At 41.2% G+C, this 22,155-nt stretch overlaps 1 protein-coding gene across 5 annotated transcripts in view; it reads left to right on the forward strand.

Annotated features, from left to right (window-relative positions):
• Window positions 1-1,284: 1,284 nt before the first annotated feature.
• The window catches only part of SLIT2 (slit guidance ligand 2), a 275,349-nt gene continuing 254,478 nt past the window's right edge, over window positions 1,285-22,155 (forward strand). For all 5 annotated transcript variants that reach the window (XM_076336013.1, XM_076336014.1, XM_076336015.1 and 2 more), the window contains exons 1-3: window positions 1,285-1,460; window positions 3,337-3,408; window positions 4,622-4,693. In XM_076336013.1, the coding sequence (XP_076192128.1) occupies window positions 1,285-1,460; window positions 3,337-3,408; window positions 4,622-4,693 (320 nt within the window). The remainder of the gene's footprint in view (window positions 1,461-3,336; window positions 3,409-4,621; window positions 4,694-22,155) is intronic.

A 22,155-nucleotide genomic window follows, 5' to 3' on the forward strand; every position in this document is an offset into this window, starting at 1 on the left:
GGGGTGCGAGGGAAGGAGCCGGCGTGTCGCCCCCCTTCTCCCGCCCCCCGCCCTCTCCGCCGTTTCCCTCTGCGCCGGAGGAGCGCCGCCGCCAGGGAGCCGAGGGCCGGGCCGGGCTGTTCGGCGCCAGCACCGACAGCTCAGGTGCACCGGCGGGATCGGGGAAAGGGGCGCAAACCCCTCCCGAGGCGCTGTGCCTCGGCGGGCTCCGGGAGAGGAGGAAAGTTGCTCCTTTTCCTGCAGCAACCCCCGGAGCTGCTGAACTGGCCTCACCTGGAAGGACTGAGCAGTTCCTACCTTTCCCATCAGGTGCCTTTGCCGCAGCAAAGCCACGGTATCCGGGAGACCACGGGGAGCAGAATAACGCACTCCTCCCGCTCTCGCCGCACATCGCTTGTTATCTGGTCTGTCTCGCTGTGCTCCCGGGATCACAGGAGGATCTATAGCTGTGATCTGTTACCGAGGAGAAGGAGGTCGTGGATGAACTCCCTTCAGCAGGGCAACGAATCACTTCTCGAGCTGCTTATTATTATCGTGTGCTAGGACCAGCCCTTTCCTGCTAAACTTGGCTTGGGAGATTACAGCAGGAGGGGACGCGGGGGGTGGAAAGCCAAGCCCAACATCATCTTGTGTTTGACTTTTTTTTTTCCCTCCCTCCTCCTTCCGTGAGACAGTTTGATGAATGCCTGCGAGAGGGGTATGATTTGCTGAGGCGCCTCTGGCAGGGCGGTGTGTGCGCGGTGTCAGCCCCGCCGCCGCCCCCCGTGGGGCTGTGAGCGGCCCGCGGCGGGGGACGCGCGTGGGAGCGGCTGCTGCACTGCGCGGGCCGCCGCGCAGGAAGCGCGCCGCTTGGGCGGACGGGGCTCCGCGGCCTCTAGCCGGGGGCTCAGAGCGGAGTCACGGCTTTGAAAGGGGCGAGGACGAAGATAAGGAGCCAGCCCAACACCGCCGTACCCTGAGCCCGTGGGTTTGCTTCGCCTTCGCAGGGAGCGTGTGAAGACGAGACCCAAGTGCCGCCTCTCCCCGCCACCCGACGGGCTTGCGAGGGAGGGCCCGGGCCCGGCCCCCCCCTCCCAGCGAGGCTGCCTTCAGCCGCGGATCGGTGCCACCCACCTCACTTTGCCGGGGTTATTTTCTTGTCTCAGCTTCGGATAGAAAGGACTTCGCTTTCTCCGCACCCTGAAAGTTGCCCGAGCGCTCCCCGCGGCGAGGAGGAGGGCGGCGCGCCCCGCGCCTCCCCGGGGCCGAGGCCGGCGGGCCCCGGCCGGGCGGCAGCGGGCGGTGATGATGTGCGGCTGGGGGAAGCTCACCCTGTCCCTGGGGCTGCTGCTGGCGATGGCGGGCGAGGTGGCGCCGCAGCCGTGCCCGGCGCAGTGCTCCTGCTCGGGGAGCACCGTGGACTGTCACGGGCTGGCGCTGCGCGGCGTCCCGAGGAACATCCCCCGCAACACCGAGAGGCTGTAAGTAACCCGGCCGGGGCGGCGGCGAGCGCCCCTCGGCCCCCGGCGCCCGTCAGGGCTCGCGCCGGCCGGCGGGGCAGAGGTGGCCCCCCGGAATCAGCCCGGTTTGGGGTCCCGACGCCCTTTGGGGGGTTTTCGTTCCCTTCCCCTGCTGCTGGCGGTGCCCGTTTCACGGCGATGCGCGGAGACACGGGAGAGGTGGACGCTGCTCCCAGCCGCTGCCTTTCATCCCGGGAAGCCGCGGTGAGGAGCACGGTTCCCGCCGCCGCCGCGGGGAGCGGCGGCGGGGCGGGCACCACCGCGGCCCGGGGGGCGCCCCGAGGCGGCGGCGCAGCGGCCTCTCCCCCCGCCGGCGCCCATTTCCCGGCAAACTTCGCTATTGCGGCTTTCTTTCCCCGAGGCGCGGGGGAAGACCCGGGCCGCGGCGCCCCGCCGCGCTCCGCGGGCGCAGGCAGGCCCCGGGGCGGGCGGCGGAGCTCCGCGGGCGCGCATCGCTCACTCCTGCCCCGCCGGCCGCGGGCTGCCGCGGTGGCTCGGCGCCGGGAGGCGGGCGGGGGCGCGCTGCCGCCCGCTGCCCTGGCGTGAAGCTGGAGCCCAGCGGGGTTCTGCCCCGGCGCAAGCAGGCATCTGCCTTTGGGCGAGGGCACGCTGGGGTGTTTTAGCCTCTTTCCCACTCGCACGGCACTAAGTTGTGTCTTAACTGTGATCCCTCCTCCCCCATCCGCTTTTTGAGACCATACGTGTACCCTCCGGCTAGGGTATTTTCTAAGTCTTGAGAGAGAGCAAGCATGTGGTCGGTTATTTATCATATCAGGCTGCCTTCCAGGAGGGTCTGAGGAGTGGAAGAGGTGAGCACATTATTTCTTACTCTCAAGTCATTTAAATGTTGGCATATGAACACACGTCTCGAGTGATGAATTTCACTCGGGAAGAGTATCGGGGACACATTTCTGCCGAGACTTGTGTGGTTTCTTTACAGTGGTGTTTTGGCCACATGTGGTATAAACACCAAAAAAGATTTTTTTTTTCTTTCCTAACTACCTTGAGAATGAGCTGTAATTGTTAGGGTAGTTTCCATGTAATACCACTTCCTAATGGCTTACCTCAGGAATTGCGAAGTCTGGTTTTATTTGTAGCTGTTGGAATTGAGGGAAGTTTATATCGTGACCCCAAAATGTTATGAAAAAGGGGCATATAACTCCAGAAGAGAAAGTAGTGTTGAAGTATGAACAGAAATGCTAGGGCCTAAATACAGTTTTCTGTTGCTTCTGAACGCGCTTTGCATTCTGCAGTTGGTATAGCTTCCTGTGTAGCAAGTGAAGTGTTTAGTTTTCATAAAATCATGTTTCCCATCGCATACCCTCCAACAACCTTATGCTTGTTTGAAAGCTAATGTTTGCTATGGGAAGTTAAGCCCTCGTCTGCCTTTAGCAATACTACAAAAGCTGGAAGTTGCTTTAAAATGGTGAAAATTGTCTTGATTTCAGTCACTTACTTAGTTTTTGTAACAGTCAAACAAATACTGCAGCATATATACAGTAGCTGTAGTGGTTCTCTAAATGCAGTTATAACCACGTTGAGACAGGTTTTGACTCTTCTGTATTCTTAAAGGTAAATGTGAGCTTTATAATGGCAGGCAGAACTGACTTTGTAAAGGTCTCTTATTACAAAGTTTGAAACGACTACTTTCAAGATAAACCTTCGTTCAGTCACTTGGAAATCGGGAACTCACACAGTGTTAGTTGTAGGAATGATTCGTTGGGTTCACTTACGTCTCCTAATTTCTGAAAATGCTGTGCCCGTGAAAACAAACAAAACAATTTAAAAGTAACTTCTGAATGTTTTAATTTTGCTGCTTATAAATTATTCTTCTTAGGGATCTTAATGGAAATAACATCACAAGAATCACCAAGACTGACTTTGCTGGTCTAAGGCACCTTCGAGTTCTGTAAGTTTTCTCTATCACTGATACCTTTTAGGACTGATGCTACAGTTTGTTATAAAAACCATTGAACTGGTTATCTTTCAGTTTATAAGCTGGATGGGTTATCACTTTTTAACTATTGTGCTACTGCAGCTGAACTTGCAGCCCCTCCCCCATGTGTTATACACTGATATGAATAAGTTAGCAATTGCCTTAAACATCATTTGTTGAAAATTTTTTAATCTCTCCTTAAGGTTATGAGAACTTGAGGATTTAATTTGGCATGTAGCTTACAAGTAAGAGTTGCTAAAATTTGTTAAATAACTGTTGGAGTGACTTCAGTTTAAGGTTAGGAAATTTATAGTTCACACTGAAATGGGTACTCTCAACCTGAAGTATAAGGGAATTCATTAAGGAGAAAAGTTATTCCTTTACTGAATTTAAAAGCAAGTCCCAGGTGATGGTTGTTGCTTTTCTATAGTTTCTGGGCAAAAAGGAAACACTTTAACAGTGAATTTGAGGAAGGAATGATTTGGTTTGGGTTTTTTTGTAAATGCTTTTGTTTCAAGCATTAGGAAGCTTTTAAAATTCTGTGGGATTTTGTTGGTTTTTTTTTTTTTGAAAAATCTAACATACCAAGTTTAAAATACTACAGAATTTACTTAGCTTATTTGTTAAGACTATTTAATTTGAGCAAGTAGTCATATAAAATCCTTTTCTGTTTCTTTCTGAAACAGAGTATCATGTTGTAGTAATTTTTAATTTTTTTACAAAACTACTGTTACGATTACAGTTTCTGTACAATCTTTCACTGATGTTTTTTCCCAAAACAACAGTTCAGTATTTTTATTTTGATATTCTCATGTGAGACTAATACCACCTTCATACTGTTCAACTGTAGTCTTATAACTTGCCGAAGAACAATGATGTATGTGCGTGTGTGCGCACAGCATGTATGCATATGTGTAACTTTTAACTTGGGACTCTTAAAGTAAATAAGCAAATGTAATATCTATTTGTATTTCTTTTACTGAGGATTATTTTTCCCCTTTTGGGTGTACGAGCCCATGTAAAGTGTTGATGACAGGGGTCCAGAAGGTTGAAGTAGGTGTTACTCTAGAATAACTGTTGTACTGTTTTAATGAATATGTGGTTGCCTTTAAATGACCACCACTGTTAATGCAACAAGTTATTGCAGAGCTATTAAAACTTATGCATAAAATTTTCTATATTTCAGTCAGCTCATGGAGAACAAGATTAGTACTATCGAGAGAGGAGCATTCCAGGATTTAAAAGAACTGGAGAGGCTGTAAGTATTTTTAATTCTAAATGTATGAATTTTTTTTATCAAATCAGTTGTGTGTTAAGCTACTCGGGCCTCTGATTTTTTTTTAAATTATTTTTTTAAACTTGGGACATTTATCGTTGTTGAGACACAAGAGAAATAAGAAATTCTCAAGCAGTATGTATGGGACTCAGGCTGGGGGAAGCTTTCATGAGCAGTCCAGATTTGAAGTGTAAACTGCAATTGTCTTGTAGGAAATAGCTTGAATACTATCAAATATTTTCCCTTGAATACACAGGGATGTTTTCAAACATGAATACACCTAAAAAAGCCTGTTCTCTGAGGTACAGTGTTAGATGTTAGTCTTGGAGATGTTGGATGTTTTATACAATGTCTTATTGGAAGTAACTGCTAGTTATAACGTGTTGTCTTGTTACATAGTAGGAAAGCAGTAAATGAATTCTCCGGTTTTTGTATGATTAAAGCTTTTACAAAGGCTTAGAAAAAATATGAACTGTTAGCTTTCAAACATTAGTTGGGTTTGGACTTTAAAAAAAAAAAGATTGAGTACCGTGGGGATGAGAGGATCTTGTCTGGTGGAGTTGAAGTGCAAACACCTGCTTGGTTGCAGTAGGACATAGAAAATGAATAATTCCCAAACCAGTTTAGCTTTTTATAATAGCTGCTTAATTTTCAGTATGTGCTTTCTTATTTTGCTGCATGTCTTCAAATGCAAATGTTTTTAAAAACTTATGACATCTGACTTGTTAAAGGCAAGATGCTGATTGTTGGATATAGTTTCAGTTTGGAGCTAGGAAAGTCTATGAAAGCCACTGTATTAATGTAATGTTCATGCAGAACTTTACAGTAGTGTCTTCGTTATCAGGCATCTTAGTTGCTGCATTTTCATTATATCACCTTTTCTTTAAGCCTGCTTCTGAGGTCTTGTTTAGTTTTTCATTTGCTGCTGCTTTAACTTCATAAAGGTATTTCTACTTTACTCTGTTGAAAAGCAACATTGGCCTAAGCATTCTGTTTGTCTTATTATAGTTGTGCTCTGTATCCACAGCTGCTGTGTGTTTAAAACAAAGAAACCACAAACCATTATGGTTTGGTTGGTCATATAGACAAAGCTATTCGAGAGACTTAGTAACCACCAGTGTAATTATGATATTTCTATAATAGTTGAAATATCATGTACTTGAGATCATTACGTCTCTTTTTTTTTTTTTCAAATAAACCAAAGTAACTTTTTTGACCTAAAAATTGAAAGTGTCATTATATAGTGCAACCTTTTTTGAATAAATTTTAATGACATTGATTGTTCTTTAAAAATGCATAGTCAGATTTTTTCAAAGTCATATTAAAACAGACTTAATGAAATGCTTTCTTACAATGTGTTTTAAACTTTGTACAAAGTATAGCAGTTTAGTACAGCTTCTCCTGCTGAGGGGTATATTGGAATAATATATACACATTCCCAAATTTGGTTTATTAGGGTCTAGCTAAAAAATTAAACAGCAGTCTAGCTGATATTGCAAAAGTAAGTACACATACATGAAACATTAATAAATATTAAGATCCATGCTTTCACTGTGAATGTGGTTTGACACCGAGATACCAAATACTTCCTAAGTTTTAAAACATTATATAGTCAACTTTATTTCTTGATTATCTTGAAGCAAGATCCTGCTATGTGATTTGTTAACAATGTTTCAAAAATTATTTTAACTTATGTCATAATTTTGAGGCATTTAATTGTAGGATTTCTGAAGTACAGAATTGTAATACTAAAAAAAAAAACAACCCACTTTACTAGTTAAAACTTGTTTGTCTATAGTGTTCACATTTTGCCATTTCATTTTTTTGATTCTCTCTTGAGAAATCTGTAAAATCTTTGGAAAACAGTAGATATTTTCCAGTTATATAAGATACTAGTTCTGAAGAGAAATTCTGGTAATTGTGGCTACTTTTGTGGGTTATTTTTGTTGCCTCTTCAGCAGGCAAACTATGACATTTGAAAGTTTAGTCATTTAGATCTACAAAGTTAGATTCTGTTTTGTCTTCAGAATTATTTTGCATCTGTTCCCAGTACTTGTCAGAGTTTCTTTAATTTGCTGGAATTCAGTCAGTGTTAGGTGTGTGGGTGACTGTAATTTGAATATATATGCAGGATGTCTTTAAACTGCCCCAGCTGTTGGCTAAGAGCAAATATTTCATATTTGTGAGGAAAAGCTGAGAAAATTCCTCTTGTTTACAACTGCCAAGTCCATCTGATGAAGGCGCATTGTTATCTGACAGCCAATTCATCTTGGGATTCTGAAATTCAAAACGATTTCTCAGGAAACTTGTGGATACTTCCTTCAAGTATTTTCTTTTATACATTAAATAGCAAGCACTTTAAAGCTTTTCAGGTTTTTTCAGCGTGTAAGTGTAGGATGTCACATTTCCACTGTAAGTGTAATGTGCCAAGCTACTGTCAAAGAATACCTGATGCAGTCGTTCTAGCATGCCAATGGAAGGTATAAGTGAACCTTACTGCAACTTAAGTGAACTCAGTTCGGTTTATAAGATTGTTTACATGTAATATTTCTTATGTTGGAAAATCTTGTGCTAGCGTATACAGGCTGAATTTTAAAATATGTTTCCTGTAGTTCAGTACTCTCTTTAATGTGAAGAACAGACTTTCACAGTAGTTTCCCTCTGGGAAAAAAATAAATCTATCTCTCTAGGTTAAGTGGTGCTTTTGTTTTTTTGTTTTTGAACTGGAATTTCAGTTACAAAATCATTTCTTTTTAGACCAGTTACCCTGATTTCCAAGGAACTGTTTAGTTGGTCAGTGATTTACTTGTGAATACTCATTTGTAGATCTGATCATGCAAAATGCTGAATATCCTCAACTCCCTCTAAGGGAAGTGGGATTTGAAGACCTGAAGCACTTTGCAAAATTAATCTCTGAGAGAAGAAACTCTCAACCTCTCTTCAGAAGAAAAGTACTTAAGATATGATTAAATCTATGTATACCTCTCTCAAGTGGATAGAAATGTTTGTCCTATAGTTTAGTTAAGCAACAACAAATCTTGAGTACACTGGATATATGTAGTAGTATTTAGACCTAGTATGCTCCATAACAGGAATTTGTGTCACACCAGTGTAATTGTAGAAGTGCAGTGGAAACCAAAACCACAATAAATACTGCCATAACAAGTAATTGTTACTACAGCAGCCCTGCTGTAATTTTAAAGTAAAAATGTTCATTTAGGAATAAATGATCATATAGTAGTGCCTACTACATAACAACTGGGAGGGAAAACAAGATGGAAACTAGCAACTTAATCAGCTAGTTTTTAGGTTTGTGGAAACTTTAGTTGCTGGAGAGACCCTGGTGAAGCTGAAGGTGATTTTGCCTTTTAGTTGGATACTTCTCTGAGAAGTCTTCAGTCAAATAAATGGGTATACACTGCAGCGTTCACTTAGTTATAATCTCCGGCAGTCTTGTCTGAAGGCTCAGCTCTTAAGGGGGTACTAGCTCCAGACCAAACCAATTCCGTACAACGCTGCCTGAGCTAGTAAGTCTGCCCTGAATATGTCTTTCTTTACAGCCTGTATCTTGAATGGCTGAATCACATGGTCTGTTGTGTTGTGTAGATGCTCTGTCTGCTGAAACAACCCTCTTTGAACTTCAATATGCACAGCCTGTTTTTCAATCAGTGGGACAGCTTATATCTTTGTGTACATCCTGAAGCAGTGTCAAAAACTCTTGGATTCATTACGATATTGGCTGTCCTGTATTTAACATCTGCAAGACTTTCTGTGGCAACTAGTAACATGTATTATGAGCCCATGTTCCTATGAGTAGGGCCTCTAAAGAGTACATGTCTGTTCAGTACATGGCAGGTCCCATAAGGAGAGGATTGGGATATGACCTGTTACGTTGTCTGAACCTCTTACACAGACCACAGTAATGTATCAGTGGTGGGTTTCAGTATGCTTCACGGCAGGAAGGCACAAAGGGTCAAGGTGTAGAGAGTTTCCACAACATTTAAGAATGTCCAGAGACCACTGCTTATTATGGGAGACAAAACCTTTTGAAATTATTCCTTATGAGAATGTGAAATTAAATACTTGTTTCTTCTTTCTTTATAAAGCTGTCATCTTGGGTGTGATGTTTGTAATAGTTTGTAATAGTCTCTTAAGAAAAAAAGATGACGATAAACTGAAAATCTCCACTTTCTGAAAACTAACACTATTATTAGACAGCTTTAAAAATGACTTCTAAAAAGAAAATGACTTAGTCAAGTGTTATCCACAAGGTCACCTTCTGTGGTGTTGCTGCTACTGCTCAAAGTATCCCAGTATTTTTATAAGCTATTGTCATTTGGAGGGAAGTATAAAATTTCGTTGAATACAGCTGCTATAGACTGTTGAACCAGTTCTATCATAAGCTACTTAAGTCTAAAATTTCCTTACAGTTCTTTGTACTCCAGAAATACAATGTAGTCAGGTTTTGAGGGCTAAATATACTCTTCACTTGCTTATGTAGCAGAGCAGTTACCTTTTTGTTTACGAAAAATGTTTTTTGGCTAATAGGAACATTGGTTTTAATCATAATTTTTCCTAATGATTTTTCTATGTCTAGTAGTTGAGTTGCCAGCTATGATCATTCTAAGACTATGCTAAACATCCAAAATATGTCAGGATAGGAAGAGTTTACAGCAGTCGTTTGAAAACTACCCACATTTTTCTTCCTGTATTTGTGAATAATCCATTGAGGCAGCAGTATGCCCCTAAAATGCTAATTTGGAGTCTGTTTCTGCAGACACTTACCACGTGAATAACTTGGTTTGCATTAGTAGTCCCACTGATTACTCTTGTGAGAAAGGTTACTTGTGTGGCCTAAAAAGTTTTCCAGGCCAAGCCCCTCCACTTTTGATACTTGAATTAATAGAATTTATTTCTAAAATGCCCATTTATTATCTTAATACTTCTAAAGAGCTATCTGTGTAGACTTAAAAAAACCAAACTAACAAAAAAAAAAAACCCAAACCCCATGAAACCTATTTCTGCTGAAGACTAGTGTGGAGGTAAAATGTTACACTCATGGGCTCTAGAACACTGCAACTTCTGAGTTAGTATCTGAGCTAAATATTTACACCACCCCCCCCCCATACCTCCCCAAAAACCATCTCCCCTGAGCTACATGGTGTGAGTAAGCTGAAATCCCGAGTTCAAGAAAAGAATGCTGTAAGGGTTGAACTTCAAGTTGGTACTTGAAATAGCTTTCAGTTTAAAAGCTATCTGTTGTATTTTCACGCTTCTTACAATGTATTACTGAACGATGGAGAAAGAAATATTTCAAGAATTAAATGTTTTGTTACAGTTCATGCATTTTTCTAAATTTTTACAACACAATTCTTAAAAAAACAGAGGAATTGTCTGTACTTGCTATTTATTGGGGCTCCATCTCCACAAGTACATTAAAACAAGTTATTAAAACTTAAGATGAAGAGAGCATTTACTTAGGAGTGTACATGAGTATTTGACTGAGTAGTACTGAAAATTATTAAAGTTTTGTTCATGTGGATGAACAATTTGAAACTTACAGATGCGTCACAGCACAGAAGGAAAAGTATATTTCAACTACATAGCTTCAAGGAAAAGTTTTTTCTACTTAGTAAACAAACTGAAGTACTACTTGGATTTCTTTTCTGGATATAAATCTATATGTGAAACTGCTATGTTTGCAGCTTCTGCAGCAAGGGCTTAATTATAACCTCAATACATAGGAGTCAATCTTGTCAAAGATATTAAATGGAATTCAGTATAATAAAGTGGTTTTTAGCTGTATTTCACATATTACATGATAAGAGTTACCTGTTTGGGCTCTAACCTAGTCTGATAAATGGGGTAAACTATTAAGCTGTATTAGCAGGTTCTGAAATTATAAAACTGAAACTCACTTACGAATTACCATGATCTCTGAATGTATGGTGTTTTACAGAGCATCTCATCCTACAAAGGCATGCATAGCAGGATGGACTAAGAAATAAAGTGTTCCATCTAGGATAAAAACAAATACAGCTTGTCTTGGGCAATACTGCCTACCAGGCCTGGGCAATTATCAAGGGAATTAGCAGCTGTTGCAAAATAGACTAGCTAAACTAGTACTGCTCTTTTTGTCTAGTCTAGGAACATACACTATGTGTATGTGTACATATATGTGTATGCTCTTTCTTAGGGTGCAGACTTACTGTATCACTGATGGGATAAAACATGCTTTCCAGAGATTAAAATAAACCTATGTGCTAACTTTTTGTTATGTATTGATGTGTGGCATTAGATTGCAGTTTTATTCCAGTTATTTGACTAGCTCTATCCATGAAATGTAAATTCCAAGAGGGAAAATAGTAACTTTAAAAAGAGGAATAGCAGCATTTTCTATGATTCTTTAAATGTGAGCTGCATCAATAAATTAATCCCAGAATAATCAGGTTTGGTCTGAACTTTTTCTTTCTGGGTTTTGAATCTCTGGTAGAATATAGCCCTTTCAGTTGCAGGAAAGAAGTGTTAAAAACCCCAGATTTCACTTCTACAGAGCTACATGATCAAAGTTCAGGAGCAGGGACTTCTGGAAAAAAAGCCAAATGTTGTCTATTTTTATGGTGCAGTTTTGCAGTTTTAACTGAAGCAAAATCTGTTTTTTTTTTCCAATTTATAGAGGCTTAGATGTGAAGTTTAAAGGCTAATGTGCAATTTTAGGACCCCTGGTGAAAAACGCTATGTTAGCAGTGGAGTCACCGCTGCTGTTCCAGGAATCATTTGTATCACTATCATAGCTAAAAGAACAACCAATAAATGAGTGATATTTCATCTTGTAGTGCTTGACTATATGTAGTCTCAATGAAAGCAGCTTTTTTGGCGGTAAGACCTTGTATTATGTAGTGTGGAAGTTGTATTGAGCTCTTAGAATGAGTTTGTAGCTCTTTAGCTAGAAGTTAGTCTTCAATTTCTTTTCTCCCTGAATCCTAGTCTTCATTTTTGTTTGCAAGTTCATTACTGAAGCCTGAAAATTAATTTTTCAGTTGGGGTGCATTCTGAACAGTTTCTGACTATTGCAGCCAGGAAGGTCTAGGTTGGACTGCCTACAACCTGAGGTGCTAATGTATGTGCTTGTTTTTTAAGGCTGTTTGATGTTTTGATTTCCCCCCCCTTAAAGCATTGATACTTAATCACCTGTCTGGCTTTAGTTGGAATATATGAGCCTTTGAAGGGTTAATACCTTCACGCATGTGTGATAGGTAGCAGGAGAATAATGAGTTCAGGTAGAGAATATGTTTTTGAACAGCCCTGAAGGAGGTGAACAGTTATTCCTTGTTAATCACAGATGTGAAAAATCCTTCTCTTAGCTAATCCTACATAGTTTAAGGGCAATGCATAGCACATTCCTCATCTTAGAACAAGAAGGAGACCACGAAGCCTGCGGTGCTAATCACTTACCAAAGGAATGTGAGACCATCTTACTTGAACTGTACTGGGGCACCTGTATTTATAGTTTAAAAAAATAATAAAAAATACTACAGTAATTATTCTGTATTAGCAGACTTTTGTCAAAGCAACTTCAAATATCTTCTCTAAAAATGTCTTTTAAATCAGAAATAGACAAAGGCTGTCTTTGAAGACAGCATTTAAAAAGATGCAGTCTTCTAATGGAATTTAAGAAATAAGATTACAGCTACATTTTGATTGCAGAATACTACAAAATGTTTGATAAAACTTAAAAGAACAACATCGCTCTTGGACTTAAAAAGCCTTGTGAATGTTTGCTATTATTTTTAGTATATTTTATTCATCTGAGTGTGTTTTCTCATGGGACTCCTTTTATAGGTCTAGAAGTCAAATTGCAGTGAGAAGTCCTGTTTGCTCTTTGCAGACCTTTTTACAAATTCCAGGGCAGGAAGGCTGTTTATTTTTCCCACATCTGTTTTGTGCTCATCCTTTGTGACATTGTTTGCTGGATGCTCTTCTTTCTTGCTTCCTCTGAAATGGGTAATTTGCACTGTTGCAAAATGTTGAAACCAAATCTGATTCTACAGAACTGTGTGTCAATGTTTTTGTTTCAAATGGTGTTTTGTGTTCTGAAGCTATTTTAAATTGATGCTATGGAGCACTTATACTAAACTTAAAGCTATACATTTTAGTTTTACTCTGTAAAAATCATATTTATCTGTTGCAATATTTTAAAAAACAGATTTAATGTTAGATGGCCACAGGTGAAAATTGAGTTGTCATTACATTTTAATATAGCATATTTCAAAGAACATCTAAGATGCTCCTTACTTTAACTGCAGAAGCCACAGTTCTATCTGGAATTTTACAGTTAAACTCCAAAATGTATGAGGGATCTGGCTGCATGGCTGCCACTTCAGTGACTCGTACTTGTTATATTACCTCATTTACTCTGAAGAGTCTGGTTGAAACTTCATCAGAAGAAATGTTTTATTTTCCTTCATAGTATGTAGTGCATTGTGCTGGCTTGTCTTTAATAATAGTCTAGACCGATAATCAAATACAATGTGGCAAAGTCTCCCTTAATTTTTTTTCAGACACACCAGCCTTTCTGACTTTAGTTTGGCAGGATGCCTGTACAGGTGCTACAGAAAAATACTTGAATGAAGACTTACTGTGGTAACGCGGTGCCAGAAAGACAGTTACAAGCCTATCTAGACTCTCTGCAGGTCCTTCTTGCTTTTCTAAACAATCTGTCCAAACTCTAGCTAAATTCCATCTAATAGATCAACTTCCCCTCCCCTCTCTTTGCCTTTTTTTTTTTCTTGGAAGTAATCCCAGGTGTTGTCAAAGATCATCCTTGCTTCATCTGATACTTGATCCTATATTACGTTATGGAGGTTTTATAACTTCTGTTTCCTTCTTTGTGGTATACTTTACAGAATAAAATCCAATGAATTAGCCTCACAGGATTGTGGAGGTTTGAAGGAGCCTCTGTAGATTGTCTAGTCCCACGCCACTGATTAACGCAAGGTCGATCAGAGCAGGTGGCTGAGGGCTGTTTCCAGTCGGGTTTTGAATGTCTCCTATGATGGAGAATCTACAGCCTCTCTGGGCAACCTCTTCAGTGTTTGACCACCCTCACAGTCAAAGACTTTCCTTACGTTTAAATGTAATTTCCTGTATTTTGATTTGTGCCCACTGCCTCTTGTGCTTTCACTTGCACCCCTGAGAAGAGTCTGGCTCAGTCTTCCTTACCTGGGAGGGAAGTGTGTCACTTATAAATACGTCATGTGTATAAATATACATTGAGATCCTTCTGAGCCTTCTCCTCCCCATGCTAAAACAGTCCCAGCTCTCTCAACCTCTCCTGCTGTGACAGGTGCTTAAATCTGTCTGCTTAATCATCTTCACAGCCCTTCTCTGGACTTGCTCCAGTATGTTGTCACGGAGGCTCATGAAATCAAATTAGGCAGGTGATAAATTAAAAAATAAACTTTATTTTAACCAAAATTGTTTAAGAGAAAACTAACTATAAATGAGGTGTCAACACTCCGACAACATCAGTAAACCACAGGTTCAGGATGGTGTACAAGGAATTAATACTGCACAGCCAGCTTTAGAAATGAGGATCCAAAATGTGCACAATCACTCACCTATAAGATGAGGGCTCTCAACCTTGAGGAGTTTCCTTGGGCGGCATCCTGACCCAAGGGTAGAGTCCCTGACTGCAGACCCACTGCTCCGAGGAGGACCGGCTCCCCTTGCCCTCCGGTGGGGCTCCATTTGTACCCTGGTCGAATCTGACCTGTGGTCAGTTCTGATTGGCTGAGGGCCTTGACTTCCTTACTCCTCACCCGAGGTGTATACATGATGTAATCACTGCCCCAAGGTGTGTACCTGATGGTCAGCACTTTTCACCTTAAAGGCATGAAATTAAGGGCGCAAAAAGTGAGGACTCAGCGGTCTTAATGCCCCCAGTCTTTGTCAGGGCAGGTGTACCTGCCACATATGTCCATGTCTCTCTTGTAGTGGGGAGTCCAGCACTGGGCACAGCTCTCCAGATGTCTGACCAGTGCTGAGTAGAGGGGAAGGATCACCTGCCTTGACCTGCTGGCAACACTCTTCCTAATACAGCCCAGGATGCTGTTGGCCTTTGCTGCAAGGGCACATTGCTGGCTCCAGTTTAATTTCTTGTTCACCAGGACCACAGGCCTTTCTCTGTAAAGCTGATTTCCAACTGGTGGTTCTCTACTGTGTGCTGGTGCATGCTGGTCCAGGACTTTGCATTTCCCTTTTGTTGAGCTTCATGAGGTTCCTTTTTGACCGATTCTTCAGCCTGTCCAGGTTCCTCTGACCAGCAGCACACACACCTGGTGCATCAGTCATTCCTTGCAGTTTTGTATCATCTGCAAACATGCTGAAGGTGCACTCCGTCCCATCTTCCAGGTTGTGGATGAAGATGTTGAACCATACTGGCTCCAGTACTGACTGCTGGGGTACACCGCTAGTGACTGTTCTCCGGCTGGACTTTGTGCCACTGATCACAGCCCTTTGAACTTGGCACTTCAGACAATTTTCAGTCCACCTCACCATCTGCTTTTGTAGCCTGTACTTCCATCAGTTTGTCTGTGAGGGCAACTGTTATGAGAGACAGTGTCAGAAGCTTCACTGAAGTCAAGATAAGCAACATCCACTGCCTTCCCCTCATCTGCCAAGTTCCTTATTCACTATAGGAGGCTATCAGGCTGGTCAGGCATGATTTTGCCAGTCGTATATCCATGCTGACTACTCCCAGTCATCATCTTGTCCTTACTGTGTCTAGAAATAGCTTCTGTTTTGCTCTATCATCTTCCCTGGCATCGAGGTGAAGCTGCCCAGCCTGTAGTTTCCTGGCTTTTGCTTTGTTTTTCACACTTTTTTTTAATGCCATAGGCAGAATTAATAAAAGTAGTGACCAGTTATTTATAAAAATATCCTTTTTGTTGAAATAGTAAGGAATACAGAAGCTTCCAGAAAACTGCCTTAGTTTCTCTCTTCTCTTCTTAGCAAAAAAAAAAAAAAAAAAACAAAACCACAAAAAAATGCCAAAACCCAACTAAACAAAGAGCTTGTCCTAGCTCTGTTTATATTGGAAAACCTCTTAAAAGAAGCAAATTGAGTATAGGCTCCTGATTCTCTGTGCAAAATAGTGTTCTGCATAATGTATGGAGAATTGATTGGGGTAGGGGAGGAATGTGGTAATTTTGGACTTGACATCAACCCTGTCTGAGAAGAAAATGAAGGACAGAATATACGTTAGGGTTCAAGTAGCGTACACTAGTACAATGTAGTACTATAGTTTGCAAAGTAACTTTCACCACTTCCTACACAAGTAAGAAACTGAGTTTGCACTAGTGTCTATGTGTTGCTTCCTTTCAGAAATTTTTTTTACTAAAACAAATATCTAATTGGTATTTGATATTAAATTGAAACTAACTTAGATGTCTATCTTAGGTAATCACTATTTAGCCTGGAAAATGGAGTCTGATTAAGTGTTTCTTGACCTGGGGAAAATTTTGACTTAGGCATCCAAATACTGTAAGATCAGCCCCTGAACGTCTCAGATTCCAATTTTTATTCATGTGGTCAGTAAACTTGATATTGCTAGGTTTAATGAGATTATGAGTAGTTTGACTAAAGACGAGAAGGTCTTTGCAGAGAATTCTTAATGGAAAAACTGGCACAATCTTTTGCTTAGCTCTTAGTTCTTGGGCCTTCTTCTCACTTGATGACATGTTCATGCAAGTCACATTCACAGACAGCAGTTGCCAGATGTGTTGAAGTTCGGTAGATTGTGGCTTTGGACACGGATGCATAGATGTTCTCTGCCTCTGGCAGATATAGCAACACATTTTTTGTAGAAAAGTAATAAGGCGTGCCTTCCTTGCAGACATAAGCCTAAGTCAAGCTCTATATAAAATTCTCTGGTGAGGAAATAGGCGTCACTTATTCTGATGTCTATTATTCTGACCCTATATATCTAGGGTCAGGTTTTTAGGACCTAATGGTTAAACCAGTCCATGGAGATGATTTGGGTGCTGTACCACTAGCTTTCTGTTTTAAGATGCTTGGGTAATTTTGTGGGTTGGTTCTGTATTTCCTGAGCTCATAAAGCCTGAACTGATATTAGACCTTCCCAGCAGATGCATATGCCTGTAACCTGTTGGAACTACTTGAAGAGCCTGGTGGGCTCAGTCATTGTGAGTAGAACGTGCTGTTGCATGAACACTTGGCGGTTTGTTTACTGACATGTCCTTTAATTTAAAATTGAAATTTAATGAAAAAATGTTGTGTTTTTAAAGTTTATGCATATTTTGCAAATGAGCTTCAGTGAAAAGATGTTACATGGTATTTTTAAATGGGTGTGATAGTAATGGCTTCTGCTGACAAACAGTAGGTGTGGATGTGCTCCTTTGATGAGTACAGTTTCGAAGCTATACAGTACTGTGTGTTACTATGCGCAGATAGTGCATTTCTCTCAGCTAACTTCGAAGGAGGAATGAAAAATAATGACTTCTGCTGTCACTAACTTTGTGTGAGTTGGAAGTCTTCTAACCTTCTTCCTGAAGCAATGGTGGTAGAATAAAATGCATCTGTGCCTTGTATTTAGAGTTTCAGAAGGCTCTCAGTCTCTATGCACCCAATGGGATAGGCTGTTTCTAATTAAAGAGTACAGCTGATTTATAATTTACTTGGAACAGCTTTTAACTTCAATCAGTTCTCAAGTTATCTTTGAGGGCTTCTGTTATTTTAGGGGGCCTATGACTAGAATTGCATCTACTTGAACTAAAACCCACTGGAAGACGACTCGTGAGGGACAAAATAGCAGCCTTCCGGTACCTGTGAGGTGGTTATCAAAAAGCTCAAGCCAGGCTCATCGCTGTGGTGAGACAACAAGCATAAACTGAAATGAGAGGTTATGACTGGATATAAGGGCAGAACTTCTTCACCATGAGGACAGTCAAGCACTGGAACAACTCAGATTTTGTTCCTCAGAGAGACTGTGCAGTCTCATACAGCTTCTTTGGCTGTATGTAGTTGATTACAATGGAATCGGAAGCAAGTTACAGTGAAGGTTGTAACAAGTCTGGGAAACAAATACAGACCTGCTTGTGAATTATAGCAATTGCAGATGATTACATTGCAGACAGTGTAATTAAGATTTTTTTTTTTTTTTTTCCCTCCCTTCCTCCCCCATGCATGATTGATATTGGATCACAGTTATTGTGGCATGAAAACTTGAGAAGAGACGTCAGAATGGATTGGTGGCATGACCAGACTTCAGTGGGTTAGGATATGTGTCACTGGGAACGTAATGTGCTCTCCCCGCAGTTTACTCTAACTCTGTCATCCCCTACATATCTTCTGGCTGCATGCAGAAGACAAGCCTTCTGTGATGGAGTGACTACATCAGTGGACATGGGAAGAGCTACAGATGTCGTCTATCTGGACCTCTGTAAGGCCTTTGACACGGTCCCCCACAACATCCTTCTCTCTAGACTGGAGAGGTATGGATTTGATGGGTGGACTGTCCCGTGGGTGAGGAATTGGTTGGATGGTCGCATCCAGAGGGTAGTGGTCAATGGCTTAATGTCCAGATGGAGATTGGTGACAAGTGGTGTCCCGCAGGAGTCTGTACTGGGACCAGTGCTGTTTAATATCTTCATCAATGACATGGACAGTGGGATTGAGTGCACCCTCAGCAAGTTTGCAGATGACACCAAGCTGAGTGGTGCGGTCGACATGCCAGAGGGACGGGATGCCATCCAGAGGGACCTGGACAAGCTGGAGAAGTGGGCCCATGTGAACCTCATGAGGTTCAGCAAGGCCAAGTGCAGGGTCCTGCACCTGGGTCGGGGCAACCCCCGTTATCAATCCAGGCTGGGGGATGAAGGGATTGAGAGCAGCCCTGCCGAGAAGGACTTGGGGGTACTGGTGGAAGAAAAACTGGACATGAGCCAGCAATGCGCGCTCGCAGCCCAGAAGGCCAATCGTATCCTGGGCTGCATCAAAAGAAGCGTGGCCAGCAGGTCGAGGGAGGTGATTCTGCCCCTCAACTCTGCCCTGGAGAGACCCCACCTGGAGTACTGCGTCCAGCTCTGGAGCCCTCAGCATAAGAAAGACACGGACCTGCTGGAGCGGGTCCAGAAGAGGGCCATGAAAATGATCAGGGGGATGGAACAGCTCTCCTGTGAAGAAAGGCTGAGAGAGTTGGGGTTGTTCAGCCTGGAGAAGAGAAGGCTCCGGGGAGATCTTATTGTAGCCTATTGGTACTTAAAGGGGGCTTATAAAAAAGATGGCGGCAGACTTTTGAGCAGGGCCTGTTGCGACAGGACAAGGGGGAATGGCTTTAAACTAAAGGGGGTTAGATTCAGACTAGCTATAAGGAAGAAATTTTTTACGCTGAGGGTGGTGAAACACTGGAACTGGTTGCCCAGAGAGGTGGTGGATGCCCCATCCCTGGAAACCTTCAAGGTCAGGTTGGCCGGGGCTCTGAGCAACCTGATCTAGTTGAAGATGTCCCTGCCCACGGCAGGGGGGTTGGACTAGATGACCTTTAAAGGTCCCTTCCAACCCAGACTATTCTATGATTCTATGATTCGAAGTAAAACCCAGATATGCACCCATTTATACAAAGCTAGCCTGTTCTCTAGAACTAGTAACTCAAATCAAGCTAATTTTTTTGCTTACCTTACTGTTCTCTGCTTCACACTGCAACCTGTTGCTTGTCTGTACCTACTTTTTATCTGCCTATTGGTATCGAGCTTTCTTTAAAGAGTATTTTCACCTGCCCATCTGTCAAAGATTTTCCTTCTTTGTCCTTAAATTGATATTTCTATATACTTCTTCCATCACTTTGCTTTTAAGATGCTTTTCTAGTCTTTACTGTGTTTACAAGGCTGAGCTGTGGGAGCTTTAAGCTGAAGTATTTAAAATACTTTGTGTACTTTAGGTAGTATGTGGACTTTGCTTGAATTCATCATGAAGAGCTCAAAAATTTACCTGTGCCAGTCTGTCAATTTGCCCAATCTCTTCCTAAAGATGCATTCAGTAATAGAACAAAAAGAAGTTACATATATTTTAATTGCAACTGTGCCTCAGTTTTGTTAAATTGAAAGAATTATATGATGTTGGTCTCTCATCCCTTTATTTCTGGCCAGTACCAAGGAACTTTACAGTCCAAGGTACTGCAATGTTAGAAGAGATTCTCCAGTACATTTTGTGTTGCTTACACCACTAACGCTTCATCTCTTCTGAGCTCTCTGCCTTTGCTTGAGAAACACAAATTTTACTAGCTCAGTTGGGAAACTGAACGGTAGCAGTATGGAATATCTCACCACTGTTTCTTCAGTGCTTCACCTTGAACTTCATGTCAGTTCTGGGAGAGCAGTTCAGTTGATGCAACTGAAATTTCTATTCTCACATTGTCCCAGGGGAAATGCTGTCTGCTAGCTAGCTGCGGTGAGGTCTCTGCCAACATGCATTGAAAGAAAATGTGGTGGAGTTTTTCTGGTTGTTTTTACTCTGCAGTAGCTGTAGTTGTTTGCAATCTATGGTCATGGATTCTGTGATCCATCTGTGCTTACCTCTGGTTTCAGCTCCAGGGAGAAAGGGGATCATGCCTGTCTCACTCTTGTTCCATTATGTCTGTGTGTTCTGGGTAGGTATTGTTATTTCAGACAAAATTAAGCATGAGGTCACCTAAAAAAGTGGAACTGTTGGAGAACCATGTATATTAGTGAACCGTTTTAAAATAGGAATGTGTTTTCTGGACTCCTTGTGTGGCTCTGTCTCAAAGATTGAAAACTCTTCATAGTGACTGTTGAACTGGAAGCTGTTGTGTACTGTGATACCAGTCTGTGTATTCCAGATTTGTTCTGCATCATTTTTCACATTCACTTATGTGTGAATTCATAGCATTTTTTTAAACGGAATTATCTATTGTAGTCTTGAAAAATTAATTTCAGTGCAGTCCAGTTCATAAAATCTCCTTGTAGGAGACTTAAGAACAGCAAATTGACCCCTTTGAAAGCTTCTGTTATAACTTGTTAGATATAAAGAGTAGCTGAAGCCTCTTTCTGAAGTATGATAAACGACATATTTCCCATTATTGCTTTCATGAAAATTAGTAATGTTTGATATCCTTAGGCACAGGCGATAAGGAATGGTCAGATTTTTGGTAGAAAAAGCTTAGTTCTAAAAGAAACTCCAATGAGTGGGATGAAGTTATTCAAAGTAGAAGCTACAAAATACAGGATTCATTAAAGATCAGTAATTTATTTAACTTGTGCATTCCCTCAATTCACATACTGCTCAAAGAACAAATCTTTTAATTTTGTGAAAGGCAAAGTAAAAATGTAGATTGAAACACTAATTCTAAGTGCCAAACTCACTTGGTGGAAACTGAGTCATGCGGGTGGTGCTATTTATTGTTAGGTTAATTCATGAACTTGATTTATTGTCTATAACTTAGATTTTAAAGTCTGTACAGCAGCACATGCATCAGTATGTCAGCAGTATGCTCAATTGTGTGGGCCATGTGAACTACAGAATAGTAACAGAAACTCCTGACCTAAGGTGTTAACTGCTTGTATAGAAAGTTATGTACTAGCACAATTATTTTGCCTGTGAAGTATCCTTCTAAAGTGGTGCTAAGTGTGTCCTTGTGAGACTGTTGTTGCATTTAGTGAAAGGCAACCTGCCTGAAGAAAAAGCTTTATCATCAGTTAATATTATGTCATTGTAGTATAGTACCTTTTTTGTATTATATGGAACTTCTACAAAAATACAGATACTGAGTGATTTCATTGCCCCATTGTTACAGCTTGCCATTATTGTCTAGTATTTGAACCTAATAGAGTCCTTGAAAAATATCAACAGAAATTCTTGTCCTGAATAGCTTCTGATTAGAGACTAACTTCCCAAAATCTTTACCCTGCATGTTTTCCCATGTACTTTTTGATCTGTAATCATGAACTTAGAGGTTTAAGTCTGAATTATCTATTTAGCAAAGAGAAGGGATGAATGAATTTTATTTCTCTTTATTTAATGATTTGTTCAGGTTCAGTGTCTAAGAATTCCATTTTCACGTTATCCTTTTCTGATCACAAATGTAACTGTTACTTTGAAATAATTTTCTTCCTAGTTCAGTTTTGTAGTCTTAGTATATACTTTTATACATAAATTTACTAAAGGTAAGAAACTGTCTATTTTTAAATGACCTTATTTTGAAAATGCAGTAGATCCACAAACACTAAAATACATCACTTTCTTGTTTTTACGTAGGTAAGGTTTTCTTTTTAAGCAATGTTCAAATCAGAAGTCTTCTGCTAGTCATTAACTTCTTTATAGCTCTATCTTTCCTTTATATTGAAAACTTTCTTTCTACTGATTTGGAAATATGACTTGCAAGATCACAATTCAGATTTTTTTTTTTT

Source organism: Aptenodytes patagonicus, chromosome 4, assembly GCF_965638725.1.
Source record: "Aptenodytes patagonicus chromosome 4, bAptPat1.pri.cur, whole genome shotgun sequence".
In the NCBI taxonomy this organism is placed as follows: Eukaryota; Metazoa; Chordata; class Aves; order Sphenisciformes; family Spheniscidae; genus Aptenodytes; species Aptenodytes patagonicus.